This window comes from Falco punctatus, assembly GCF_963210335.1.
Source record: "Falco punctatus genome assembly, contig: scaffold_310, whole genome shotgun sequence".
Classification (NCBI taxonomy): Eukaryota; Metazoa; Chordata; class Aves; order Falconiformes; family Falconidae; genus Falco; species Falco punctatus.
In genome coordinates this window covers 1-13,894 of record NW_027660297.1, presented here as the reverse complement: position 1 = coordinate 13,894, position 13,894 = coordinate 1, and the positions used below count along the sequence as shown (strand labels likewise).

General features: G+C 64.9%; 1 protein-coding gene across 1 annotated transcript; it reads right to left on the bottom strand.

Moving 5' to 3' along the window:
- Positions 1-206: 206 nt before the first annotated feature.
- On the bottom strand, positions 207-13,888 carry LOC308057244 (ryanodine receptor 1-like). The gene is made up of 12 exons (XM_080411364.1): positions 13,807-13,888; positions 13,628-13,679; positions 11,768-11,848; positions 11,568-11,667; positions 11,356-11,435; positions 10,433-10,509; positions 9,075-9,148; positions 7,835-7,852; positions 4,099-4,179; positions 3,756-3,844; positions 2,804-2,932; positions 207-377 (listed from the first exon to the last, which is right to left on the bottom strand). Exons 2-12 carry the CDS (start codon positions 13,652-13,654, stop codon positions 222-224), a joined length of 912 nt encoding a protein of 303 aa, XP_080267490.1. The 5' UTR covers positions 13,655-13,679; positions 13,807-13,888; the 3' UTR covers positions 207-221.
- Positions 13,889-13,894: the final 6 nt, after the last annotated feature.

The following is a 13,894-nucleotide window of genomic DNA, read 5'->3' as shown; positions in this document are numbered from 1 at the left end:
CAGTGCCTCCCCAGTACCCTCCCAGTGCTCCCAGTGACCCCCTAGTTCCCCCCAGTGCCCCCCCCGGTGCCCTCGGAGTGCTTCCCAGTGCATCCCCAGTACCCTCCCAGTGCTCCCAGTAACCCCCTAGTTCCCTCCCAGTGCCCTCCCAGTGCTCCCAGTGCCTCCCCAGTACCCTCCTAGTGCTCCCAGTGCCCCCCCGGTGCCCTCCCAGTGCTCCCCTAGTTCCCTCCCAGTGCTCCCAGTACCCTCCCAGTGCTCCCAGTGCCCACCTGGGCCAGCTTCTTCATCATGTGGGCGAAGACGTGGAGGAAGCCGACGACGGCGTCCCAGAGGCGGCTGTGGGCCAGGCTCTGCTGGTTGCCCGTGCAGGGACCCTGCAGGTGGTGGGTGCTGGAACCGGGACCCCCAGGGACCACCCCGGGGGCACTTGGGGACAGTGGGACCCCTGGGGAGTCCTGGGACCCCCAGGGAACTGGGAGCCCTGGGATACTGGCGGGTCCTGAGGACCCCAGGGGCTCTGGGGACATGGGGACCCCCAGGGACATGGAGACCCCTGGGACACTGACGTCCTTGGGGACCCCCAGGGAACTGGGACCCCCAGGGACACTGGGAGCCCTGAGATACTGGTGGGTCCTGGGGACCCCAGGGGCTCTGGGGACATGGGGACCCCCAGGGACATGGAGACCCCTGGGACACTGGGCTCCTTGGGGACCCCCAGGGAACTGGGACCCCCAGGGACACTGGGAGCCCTGAGATACTGGTGGGTCCTGGGGACCCCAGGGGCTTTGGGGACATGGGGACCCCCAGGGACATGGAGACCCCTGGGACACTGACGTCCTTGGGGACCCCCAGGGAACTGGGACCCCCAGGGACACTGGGAGCCCTGAGATACTGGCGGGTCCTGGGGACCCCAGGGGCTCTGGGGACATGGGGACCCTCAGGGACATGGAGACCCCTGGGACACTGACGTCCTTGGGGACCCCCAGGACATCAGGACCCCTGGGATACTGACGTCCTTGGGGACCCCCAGGGAACTGGGACCCCCTGGGACACGGGAGCCCTGGGATACTGGTGGGTCCTGGGGACCCCAGGGGCTCTGGGGACATGGGGACCCTCAGGGACATGGAGACCCCTGGGACACTGACGTCCTTGGGGACCCCCAGGGAACTGGGACCCCTGGGACACTGGGAGCCCTGGGATACTGGCGGGTCCTGGGGACCCCAGGGGCTCTGGGGACATGGGGACCCCCAGGGACATGGAGACCCCTGGGACACTGATGTCCTTGGGGACCCCCAGGGAACTGGGACCCCCAGGGACACTGGGAGCCCTGAGATACTGGTGGGTCCTGGGGACCCCAAGGGCTCTGGGGACATGGGGACCCTCAGGGACATGGAGACCCCTGGGACACTGGGCTCCTTGGGGACCCCCAGGGAACTGGGACCCCCAGGGACACTGGGAGCCCTGGGATACTGGCGGGTCCTGGGGACCCCAGGGGCTCTGGGGACATGGGGACCCTCAGGGACATGGAGACCCCTGGGACACTGACGTCCTTGGGGACCCCCAGGACATCAGGACCCCTGGGATACTGACGTCCTTGGGGACCCCCAGGGAACTGGGACCCCCTGGGACACGGGAGCCCTGGGATACTGGTGGGTCCTGGGGACCCCAGGGGCTCTGGGGACATGGGGACCCTCAGGGACATGGAGACCCCTGGGACACTGACGTCCTTGGGGACCCCCAGGGAACTGGGACCCCTGGGACACTGGGAGCCCTGGGATACTGGCGGGTCCTGGGGACCCCAGGGGCTCTGGGGACATGGGGACCCCCAGGGACATGGAGACCCCTGGGACACTGATGTCCTTGGGGACCCCCAGGGAACTGGGACCCCCAGGGACACTGGGAGCCCTGAGATACTGGTGGGTCCTGGGGACCCCAAGGGCTCTGGGGACATGGGGACCCTCAGGGACATGGAGACCCCTGGGACACTGGGCTCCTTGGGGACCCCCAGGGAACTGGGACCCCCAGGGACACTGGGAGCCCTGGGATACTGGCGGGTCCTGGGGACCCCAGGGGCTCTGGGGACATGGGGACCCCCAGGGACATGGAGACCCCTGGGACACTGATGTCCTTGGGGACCCCCAGGGAACTGGGACCCCCAGGGACACTGGGAGCCCTGAGATACTGGTGGGTCCTGGGGACCCCAGGGGCTCTGGGGACATGGGGACCCCCAGGGACATGGAGACCCCTGGGACACTGATGTCCTTGGGGACCCCCAGGGAACTGGGACCCCCAGGGACACTGGGAGCCCTGAGATACTGGTGGGTCCTGGGGACCCCAGGGGCTCTGGGGACATGGGGACCCCCAGGGACATGGAGACCCCTGGGACACTGGGCTCCTTGGGGACCCCCAGGGAACTGGGACCCCCAGGGACACTGACGTCCTTGGGGACCCCCAGGGAACTGGGACCCCCAGGGACACTGGGAGCCCTGGGATACTGGTGGGTCCTGGGGTCCCCAGGGGCTTTGGGGACACGGGGACCCCCAGGGACAGGGAGACCCCTGGGACACTGACATCCTTGGGGACCCCCAGGGTCATCAGGGTCTTCGGGGACCTCCAAGCCCATCAGGACCCCTGGGACACCACCAGGTCCTTGGCGACCCTCAGGGTCACCACAGCGGGCTGTGCCCCGCCCCCCCTCCCCCCCCCACACACACACTGCCTGTCTGTGCCTGCCGAGGGGCTGGGGGGGTCGGTGTGGGGCTGGGGGCTGGGGGTCCGTGGGGTGGGGGAGGGGTCTGACCTGGATGTACTCGGTGAGGCTGTTGAAGACCTGCTTGGCCACGGCCATGGCCTTGGAGAAGTTGCGCTTCCCCTGCTCGTCGATCACGTCCTTCCCCGAGTAGTACCAGTAGAAATCGCTGATGGACTCCTGGGGGGAGGGGGGGGGACGTCAGGGGGGGGGGTGGGGGGCAGGGGGGGGGAGGGGAGGGACACACAGGGGGGGTACTGGCATGGGGAGAGGGGGAGGAGGGCACTGGGACATGGGGGGATGGGGATGGAGTGGGACACAGGGGGAGGGGGGGGGGCACCGGGGGATGGGGGGAGGGCACTGGGACATGGGGGGATGGGGATGGAGGGGGACACAGGGGGAGGGGGGGGGCAGCGGGGGATGGGGGGATGGGGGGCACCGGGACATGGTGGGATGTGGGGGGGGGGGCACCGGGACATGGTGGGGGGAGGGGGGACACCGGGACACAGGGGGATGGGGATGGAGTGGGACACAGGGGGAGGGGGGGGCACAGGGGTATGGGGGATGGGGGGGGGGGGCACCGGGACATGGTGGGGGGAGGGGGGGCACCGGGACATGGGTGGATGGGGATGGAGGGGGACACAGGGGGAGGGGGGGGCACCGGGGGATGGGGGGATGGGGGGGGGGCACTGGGATGCGGGGGGATGGGGATGGAGGGGGACACGGCGGGGGGGGGGGGGGCACTGGCACACGGGGGGATGGGGAGGGGGGGCCCCGGGACATGGGGGGATGGGGGGGGGGGCAATGTGACATGGGGGGATGGGGACAGGGGGGCACTGGGGACGGGGGGGCCACCAGCACCGGGAGGACACGTGCCCAGGGCCGCGGGTCCGAGCTGGGGGTGTGGGGCAGGGACAGGGATTTGGGGGGGGGGAGGGGCAGGCTGGAGGACCCGGGGGGGTCTGGGGGGGGGTCTGGGGGGGGGGTCCTGGGGGGGGGCTACCTGCAGGCGCAGCAGGTAGTCCACGGTGCAGATGATGATGTTGATGGTGGTCGTGTTCCCCGTCTGGGTGCGCAGATAGTTCTGGAAATCTGGGGGGGGGGGAGGGGGGAGGGGTGAAGTGTGACACCATGGTGGGGGGACACCCCCCCCCATGTGGGGGGGACACCCCGTGAGGTGACACCACCCACCCCCACGGCCCCCCCCTGCTGCTCCTCAGCAATTCCCCTGAAGCCCCTTCCCCACCCTAGAGCCCCCGGTGTCCCCCTCCCCGTGTCCCCCCAGTGTCTCCCAGTGTCCCCCAGTGTCTCCCAGTGTCCCCCAGTGTCCCCCAGTGTCCCCTCACCGTTGTTGTGCCCCTCGCACAGGAGCTGGAGCAGCCGGAACAGATCCTGCGTGAACTCGTCGTCCGACATCACCTTCTCCCCTGGGGTCACGCAGGGACAAGGTCGGGGTCACGCGGGGACAAGGTCGGGGTCACACGAGGACACGGGGGGACACGGGGGGATGACAAGGCCAGGCCGCGCTGGGGTGGCCACGGGGTGACACCCCGGGGGGGGGTGGGGGGGTGGAGACGGGGGATGGGGGGTGGGGGGGTGACAGCGACGCGCCCAGGTGGCACAGGGACACCCCAGGGTGGCAGCAGGGACACTGGGGTGGCACGGGGACATACTGGGAGAGGATGGGGACACCCTGGGGTGGCACAGGATGACACTGGGACAGGATGGGGACACTGGGGTGGCACAGGGACATACTGGGAGAGGACGGGAACACCCTGGGGTGGCACAGGATGACACTGGGACAGGATGAGGACACTTGGGTGGCACGGGGACATACTGGGAGAGGATGGGGACACCCTGGGGTGGCACAGGGACATACTGGGGTGTCACAGGGACACAGTGGGGTGGCACTGGGACATACTGGGAGAGGATGGGGACACCCTGGGGTGGCACAGGATGACACTGGGACAGGATGGGGACAGTGGGGTGGCACAGGGACACAGTGGGGTGGCACAGGGACATACTGGGAGAGGGCGGGGACACCCTGGGGTGGCACAGGGAGACACTGGGACAGGATGGGGACACTGGGGTGGCACAGGGACATACTGGGAGAGGGCGGGGACACCCTGGGGTGGCACAGGGAGACACTGGGACAGGATGGGGACACTGGGGTGGCACAGGGACATACTGGGAGAGGACGGGGACACTCTGGGGTGGCACAGGGAGACACTGGGAGAGGATGGGGACAGTGGGGTGGCACAGGGACATACTGGGAGAGGGCGGGGACACCCTGGGGTGGCACAGGGAGACACTGGGACAGGATGGGGACACTGGGGTGGCACAGGGACATACTGGGAGAGGGCGGGGACACCCTGGGGTGGCACAGGGAGACACTGGGACAGGATGGGGACACTGGGGTGGCACAGGGACATACTGGGAGAGGACGGGAACACCCTGGGGTGGCACAGGGACATACTGGGGTGTCACAGGGACACAGTGGGGTGGCACTGGGACATACTGGGAGAGGATGGGGACACCCTGGGGTGGCACAGGATGACACTGGGACAGGATGGGGACAGTGGGGTGGCACAGGGACATACTGGGAGAGGACGGGGACACTCTGGGGTGGCACAGGGAGACACTGGGAGAGGATGGGGACAGTGGGGTGGCACAGGGACACAGTGGGGTGGCACAGGGACATACTGGGAGAGGGCGGGGACACCCTGGGGTGGCACAGGGAGACACTGGGACAGGATGGGGACACTGGGGTGGCACAGGGACATACTGGGAGAGGGCGGGGACACCCTGGGGTGGCACAGGGAGACACTGGGACAGGATGGGGACACTGGGGTGGCACAGGGACATACTGGGAGAGGACGGGAACACACTGGGGTGGCACAGGGACATACTGGGGTGTCACAGGGACACAGTGGGGTGGCACTGGGACATACTGGGAGAGGATGGGGACACCCTGGGGTGGCACAGGGACACAGTGGGGTGGCACTGGGACATACTGGGAGGGGATGGGGACACCCTGGGGTGGCACAGGATGACACTGGGACAGGATGGGGACAGTGGGGTGGCACAGGGACATACTGGGAGAGGACGGGGACACCCTGGGGTGGCACAGGGACATACTGGGGGGGCAGGGGGGACATGGGGTGGACATGGGGGGTGGCAGGGGACACACGGGGGGTGGCAGGGGACACACGGGGGGGCAGTGGGGACACGGGGGTGGCAGGGGGGCAGGGGGGTGGGGGTGGGGACAGGGGGTTAGCACGGGGAGGGGCAGGCGGGGGAGGAGCAGGGACAGCACGCTGCGGGGGAGGGGCAGCGCTGCGGTGCTGGGGACAGGGTGGGGGGGCCACGTCGGTGCCACCCCCCTCCAGTGCCCCCTATAGCGGCACCCTATGGACCCTACAGCGGCACCCCCAGCCCTACAGCCCCTATATCCCCTGCACTCCCTATAGCCCCTATAGCCTCTATAGCCCCTATACCCCTATATCCCCTATATGGCCCCCCAGCCCTACAGCCCCTATAGCCCCTGCACTCCCTATAGCCCCTATAGCCTCTATAGCCCCTATACCCCTATATCCCCTATATGGCCCCCCAGCCCTACAGCCCCTATAGCCCCTGCACTCCCTATAGCCCCTATAGCCCCTATAGCCCCTATGTCCCCTATAGCCTCTATACCCCCTATATCCCCTATAGCCCCTATAGCCTCTATAGCCCCTATAGCCCCTATATCCCCTATACCCCCTATAGCCTCTATACCCCCTATACCCCCTATAACCCCTATACCCCCTATAGCCCCTATAGCCTCTATACCTCCTATACCCCCTATAGCCCCTATAGCCTCTATACCCCCTATAGCCCCTATATCCCCTATACCCCCTATATCCTCTATAGCCTCTATACCCCCTATATCCCCTATATGGCCCCCCAGCCCTACAGCCCCTATATCCCCTGCACTCCCTATAGCCCCTATAGCCTCTATAGCCCCTATACCCCTATATCCCCTATATGGCCCCCCAGCCCTACAGCCCCTATAGCCCCTGCACTCCCTATAGCCCCTATAGCCCCTATAGCCCCTATGTCCCCTATAGCCTCTATACCCCCTATATCCCCTATAGCCCCTATAGCCTCTATAGCCCCTATAGCCCCTATATCCCCTATACCCCCTATAGCCTCTATACCCCCTATACCCCCTATAGCCCCTATACCCCCTATAGCCCCTATAGCCTCTATACCTCCTATACCCCCTATAGCCCCTATAGCCTCTATACCCCCTATATCCCCTATACCCCCTATATCCTCTATAGCCTCTATACCCCCTATATCCCCTATATGCCCCCCCAGCCCTACAGCCCCTATAGCCCCTACACTCCCTATATCCCCTATACCTCCTATTGCCCCTATATCCCCTATATCCCCTATACCCCCTATATCGCCTATGTCCCCTATATCCCTTATGTCCCCTATATCCCCTATACCCCCTATACCCCCTATATCCCCTATACCCCCTACATCTCCTATGTCCCCTATATCCCCTATACCCCCTATACCCCCTATATCTCCTATGTCCCCTATACCCCCTATACCCCCTATATCCCCTATACCCCCTATATCCCCTATGTCCCCTATACCCCCTATACCCCCTATATCTCCTATGTCCCCTATATCCCCTATACCCCCTATATCCCCTATGTCCCCTATACCCCCTATATCTCCTATGTCCCCTATAGCCCCTATACCCCCTATGTCCCCTATGTCCCCTATACCCCCTATACCCCCTATATCCCCTATGTCCCCTATACCCCCTATATCTCCTATGTCCCCTATACCCCCTATATCCCCTATATCTCCTATATCTCCTATATCCCCTATACCCCCTATGTCCCCTATGTCCCCTATACCCCCTATATCTCCTATGTCCCCTATACCCCCTATATCCCCTATATCTCCTATATCTCCTATGTCCCCTATACCCCCTATATCTCCTATGTCCCCTATACCCCCTATGTCCCCTATACCCCCTATGTCCCCTATAGCCCCTATACCCCCATGACGACGCGTATTTACCGTTCTCACGGCTGATGACTGTCACCGGCAGCCGCGGCGGGAGAGAAGGGGAGAGAGGAGGTGAGCGGGGGGGGCACGGGGGGGGGGGGGCGTTAGGGGGGGCATCGGGATGGGGGGGGGGGTGTTAGGGGTGGGGGGGGCACCAGGCTCGGGGGGGGCAGGCATTAGGACCCAGGGGGGGCTGTTAGGGGTCAAGGGGGGCAATAGGGATTGAGGGGGGGCAATAGGGAGCCGGGGGGGCATTAGGGATTTGGGGGGGGGCAATAGGGAGCCAAGGGGGGTCATTAGGGACTTGGGGGGGGGCATTAGGGAGCCGGGGGGGCAATAGGGAGCCGGGGGGGGCAATAGGGATTTGGGAGGAGGGCAATAGGGAGCCGGGGAGGGGCATTAGGGAGCCGGGGGGGCATTAGGGATTTGGGGGGGGGCATTAGGGATTTGGGGGGGGGCAATAGGGAGCCAAGGGGGGGCATTAGGGATTTGGGGGGGGGCATTCGGGATTTGGGAGGGGGCAATAGGGAGCCAAGGGGGGGCATTAGGGATTTGGGGGGGGGCATTCGGGATTTGGGAGGGGGCAATAGGGAGCCGGGGGGGCAATAGGGATTTGGGGGGGGGCATTAGGGAGCCGGGGGGGCAATAGGGATTTGGGGGGGGGGGGGCATTAGGGATTTGGGAGGGGGCAATAGGGAGCCGGGGGGGCAATAGGGATTTGGGGGGGGGGGGCATTAGGGAGCCGGGGGGGCAATAGGGATTTGCGGGGGGGGGCATTAGGGATTTGGGAGGGGGCATTAGGGATTTGGGGGGGGGGCAATAGGGAGCCGGGGGGGCAATAGGGATTTGGGGGAGGGGGGCGTTAGGGATTTGGGGGGGGCAATAGGGAGCCGGGGGGGCAATAGGGATTTTGGGGGGGGGCAATAGGGAGCCGGGGGGGCAATAGGGATTTGGGGGGGGGGGGCAATTAGAATTTGGGGAGGGGCACGAGGGGCTCAGAGGCACATCAATAGCGGGGGGGGGGGCTCAGGGGGCAGCACAGCGGGGGGGGGGGGTGAACAATGAAGCCCCCCCAGTTGCAGCCCCCTCCCTCCCCCCCATCCCATAGGGCAGTGGAATGGGGGGGGGGGGTGGTCCCCAGGGAGGGTCCCTGGGGGGGAGGGGTCCCCGGGGAGGGGGGTGTCCATGGGGGGGAGGGGTCCCCGGGGGGGGTGTGTCCCTGGGGGGGGGGGGGGGGCAGCCCCCCACTCACTTGTCCCCTCCTCCGTCACCATGCCCAGCCCCTCCGCCTTGTTCTGCCGCTCGAAGGCATTGAGGTCCAGGACGCTGCGGGGGGGGGGAGGGGGGGTCACCAGGGGGGTCCCCAAAACCCACCCAGCCCCCTCCCTCCCCCACAGCTGGACCCGCCCCCCCCCAGGGGTCCCGAAGGTCTTGGGGACACCCCACCCACCCCCCAAAGCTCTGGGGCACCCAGGGAGGGGGAGGGACAGCCAAGGGGCGGGGGGGGGGGGTCCCCAGGTCTGTAGGGGGGGTCCTGAGGGTCCTGGGGGGGGCCTGAGGGTCCTGGGGGGGGCTTGATTCCCACGGGGGGACCCCAAAACCCACGGGGGGACTCTCATGCCCCTGGGGGGACCCCAAAACCCACAAAGGGACCCTGATTCCCACGGGGGGACCCCCAAATCCACGGGGGGACTCCCACGCCCCTGGGAGGAGCCTGATTCCCACGGGGGGACCCCAATTCCCCTGGGGGGACCCCAAAACCCACAAAGGGACCCAGATTCCCACGGGGGGACCCCAAAACCCACGGGGGGACCCCGATGCCCACAGGGGTCTCTGATTCCCATGGAGGGACCCCGATTCCCACGGGGGGACCCCAACGCCCCTGGGGGGACCCCAAAACCCACAAAGGGACCCAGATTCCCACGGGGGGACCCCCAAATCCACGGGGGGACTCCCATGCCCCTGGGAGGAGCCTGATTCCCACGGGGGGACCCCAAAACCCACGGGGGGACCCCAAAACGTGACCCCAATGCCCCTGGGGGGACCCCAAAACCCACGAAGGGACCCTGATTCCCACGGGGGGACCCTGATTCCCATGGGGGGGGACCCCAAAATGAGACCCCCAACGCCCCTGGGGGGACCCCAAAACCCACAAAGGGACCCTGATTCCCACGGGGGGACCCCAAAACCCACGGGGGGACCCCGATGCCCACAGGGGTCTCTGATTCCCGTGCAGGGACCCCAAAGCCCACGGGGGGACCCTGATGCCTGGGGGGGGACCCCGATTCCCACGGGGGGACCCCAATGCCCCTGGGGGGACCCCAAAACCCACGGGGGGACCCCGATTCCCACGGGGGGACCCCAATGCCCCTGGGGGGACCCCAAAACCCACAAAGGGACCCTGATTCCCACGGGGGGACCCCTAAACCCACGGGGGGACCCAAAACGTGACCCCAATGCCCCTGGGGGGACCCCAAAACCCACAAAGGGACCCAGATTCCCATGGGGGGACCCCAAATCCACGGGGGGACCCCGATTCCCACGGGGGGACCCCGAAGCCAGCGGGGGGACCCCGGTTCCCGCGGGGGGACCCCAACAGCCGCGCGGCACCTGCAGGTCTGCATCAGCGCCTGGATGCTCTGGAAGAAGCCGACCTCCCGCTTCTCCTTCAGGTAGTCCAGCATTTTCTGGGGGGGACACGGCGGTGGGCACGGGGACACGGCACGGGGGACAGGGGGACAGGGGGACATGGCGTGGGGACAGGGGGACATGGGGACATGGGGACAGGGGGACATGGGGACAGGGGGACATGGGGACTTGGGGATAGGGCATGGGGACATGGGGACGTGGGGACAGGGGGTGGGGGACATGTGATGGGGACACGGGATGGGGACATGGGGACATGGGGACAGGGGATGGGGACACGGGATGGGGACATGGGGACAGGGGATGGGGACATGGGATGGGGACATGGGGACATGGCATGGGGACAGGGGATGGGGACATGGGTACATGGGGACAGGGGATGGGGACATGGGCATGGGGACAGGGGATGGGGACATGGGATGGGGACATGGGGACATGGGGACAGGGGATGGGGACACGGGATGGGGACATGGGGACAGGGGATGGGGACATGGGATGGGGACATGGGGACATGGCATGGGGACAGGGGATGGGGACATGGGTACATGGGGACAGGGGATGGGGACATGGGCATGGGGACAGGGGATGGGGACATGGGATGGGGACATGGGGACAGGGGATGGAGACAGGGGATGGGGACATGGGCATGGGGACAGGGGGACACATGGGGACACGGGGACATGGGGACAGGGGGACACATGGGGACAGGGGGACACACAGGGACACAGGGACATGGGGACACAGGGACATGGGGACAGGGGGACACACAGGGACACAGGGACATGGGGACACAGGAACATGGGGACAGGGGGACACACGGGGACACAGGAACATGGGGACAGGGGGACACACGGGGACACGGGGACACACGGGGACACGGCGCCCACCTGCTGCACCTCGGCGTTGCCCCCGTTGAGGATGGAGATGCCCAACTTGAGGGTGGAGGACACCATGTCCCCTCGCTCCCCTGCCAAGGCCACCAGCGTCACAGCCCCCGCGGGGGGGGTGGGGTCCCCATGCCCCCCCCCCCCGGACCTGGGGGGCGGGGGGGGGGAGTTCCCATGGGTGGGGGTTGGGGTCCCGTGGGGGGGGGTCTCACCCTTGCAGGCGCTGATCATCTGCAGCACCATCTCGGCCGCCCCCCGCGTGTGCAGCCGGGCTTGCTGGTACAGCAGCTTCTGCTTCTCCATCTCCTTCTCCTGGGGGGGGGGAGGGGAGGGGGGGGGGTTAGGGGGTCGGGGGGGGGGGTCCCGGGGGGTCGGGGGGGGGCGGGGGGGCTCAGGGTGCCCCCGCACCCACCTCGAAGGAATCTTCCGCCTCTTCCTCCTGCTTCTCCTCTTCCTCCTTCTCCTCCTCTTCCCCTTCCTCAATGTGGCAGCTCTGGGGGGGGGGGGGGGATAATAATTGGGGGGGGGGGGGGATAATAATTGGGGGGGGAATAATAATTGGGGGGGGGATAATAATTGGGGGGGGGGATAATAATTGGGGGGGGAATAATTGGGGGGGGAATAATAATTGGGGGGGGGATAATAATTGGGGGGGGATAATAATTGGGGGGGGGAATAATTGGGGGGGGAATAATTGGGGGGGGGGATACTCGTGGGGGGGTCTCCACACTGACAGCCCCCCAGCACCGTGTGGGGGGCCCCACAACCCCTAGGGACCCCCGCAAGGTGAAGGGATGGGTGCCCCCCCCCGGGGGAAAGGGGGGAGGTTGGGGGGGGGGGGATATTTGGGGGGGGGGGTAATTTGGGGGGGGGATATTTGGGGGGGGGGATATTTTGGGGGGTATTTTTGCGGGGGGGGGAGGGATATTTGGGGGGGGATATTTTTTCGGGGGATTTTGGGGGGGGGGATTTTCGGGGGTGGCTATTTTGGGGGGGGGATATTTGGGGGTATTTTTGGGGGGATATTTGGGGGGCTATTTTTGGGGGGGGTATATTTTGGGGGGGATATTTTTTGGGGGGGATTTTTTAGGGGAATATTTGGGGGGGATATTTTTTGGGGGGTATATTTTTGGGGGGGATATTTGGGGGGTATTTTGGGGGGGCTATTTTTTTGGGGGGATATTTGGGGGGATTTGGGGGGGATATTTGGGGGGGCTATTTTTTGGGGGGTATATTTTGGGGGGGGATATTTGGGGGTATATTTTGGGGGGGCTATTTTTTGTGGGGGATATTTGGGGGGTATTTTGGGGGGGGATATTTGGGGGGTATTTTGGGGGGGGATATTTGGGGGTATTTTTGGGGGGGATATTTGGGGGGTATATTTTGGGGGGGCTATTTTTTGGGGGGATATTTGGGGGTTATTTTGGGGGGGCTATTTTAGGGGGGGATATTTTGGGGGGGCTATTTTTTGGGGGGCTATTTTTGGGGGGAGATACTGGGGAGTATTTTGGGGGGGATATTTTGGGGGGCTATTTTTTGGGGGGCTATTTTTGGGGGGGTATATTTTGGGGGGATATTTGGGGGTATTTAGGGGGGGATATATTTGGGGGGGTATTTTTGGGGGGGTCTATTTTGGGGGGGATATTTGGGGGGATTTTTTGGGGGGGATATTTTTGGGGGATATTTGGGGGTATTTTTTGGGGGGGATATTTTGGGGGGATATTTTTTGGGGGGGGTATATTTTTTGGGGGGATATTTTGGGGGTATTTTTGGGGGGGATATTTGGGAGGTATTTTGGGGGGGGTATTTTGGGGGAGATATTTGGGGGGGGATATTTGGGGGGTATATTTGGGGGGTATATTTGGGGGGGGCTATTTTTTGGGGGGATATTTGGGGGGTATTTTGGGGGGCTATTTTAGGGGGGATATTTTGGGGGGGCTATTTTTTGGGGGGCTATTTTTGGGGGGTATATTTTGGGGGGATATTTGGGGGTATTTGGGGGGGGATATATTTGGGGGGTATTTTTTGGGGGGGCTATTTTGGGGGCTATTTTTGGGGTATTTTTTGGGGGGGCTATTTTGGGGGGGATATTTGGGGGTATTTTTTGGGGGGATATTTTGGGGGGGATATATTTGGGGGGGATATTTTTGGAGGGGGGATATTTGGTGTGTATTTTTTGGGGGGGTATATTTTTTGGGGGGGGTATTTTTTTGGCAGGGGGGATTTGGGGGGGGGGGGATATTTTTTTTTGGGGGGGGGGGTCAGGACCCACCTTGGCCATGATGCCAGCGTACGCCATGTACAAATGATCCTTCTCCAACTTACTGTGGGGGGGGGACGTGGGTCAGAGGGGTGCAGCGGGACCCCCCCCACCCCCTCCAGCCCCCCCCCCCCCCCCACCGAGGGGGGTCCCGGGGGGGGGTGGGGGGTCCCGATGCGCCCCCCCCCCACCTTTTCTCGGTCAGCGCCGTCCGGCTGAAGTGCAGGATGAGCTGGTGCAGGGGGTCCGGCTTCTTATCCCGCTCTTCCTCCTCCTCCT

What these genes read in the sequence shown, in the direction of transcription:
- LOC308057244 (XM_080411364.1), bottom strand. Translation starts at nt 13,654, where the DNA reads ATGGCGTACGCTGGCATCATGGCCAAG. An exon ending in GATGATCAGCGCCTGCAAGG is followed by an intron (nt 11,436 to 11,567) that starts GTGAGACCCCCC and finishes TGGCCTTGGCAG; the next exon opens with GGGAGCGAGGGGACATGGTG. An exon ending in GTGCGAGGGGCACAACAACG is followed by an intron (nt 3,845 to 4,098) that starts GTGAGGGGACAC and finishes CCCCCCCCCCAG; the next exon opens with ATTTCCAGAACTATCTGCGC.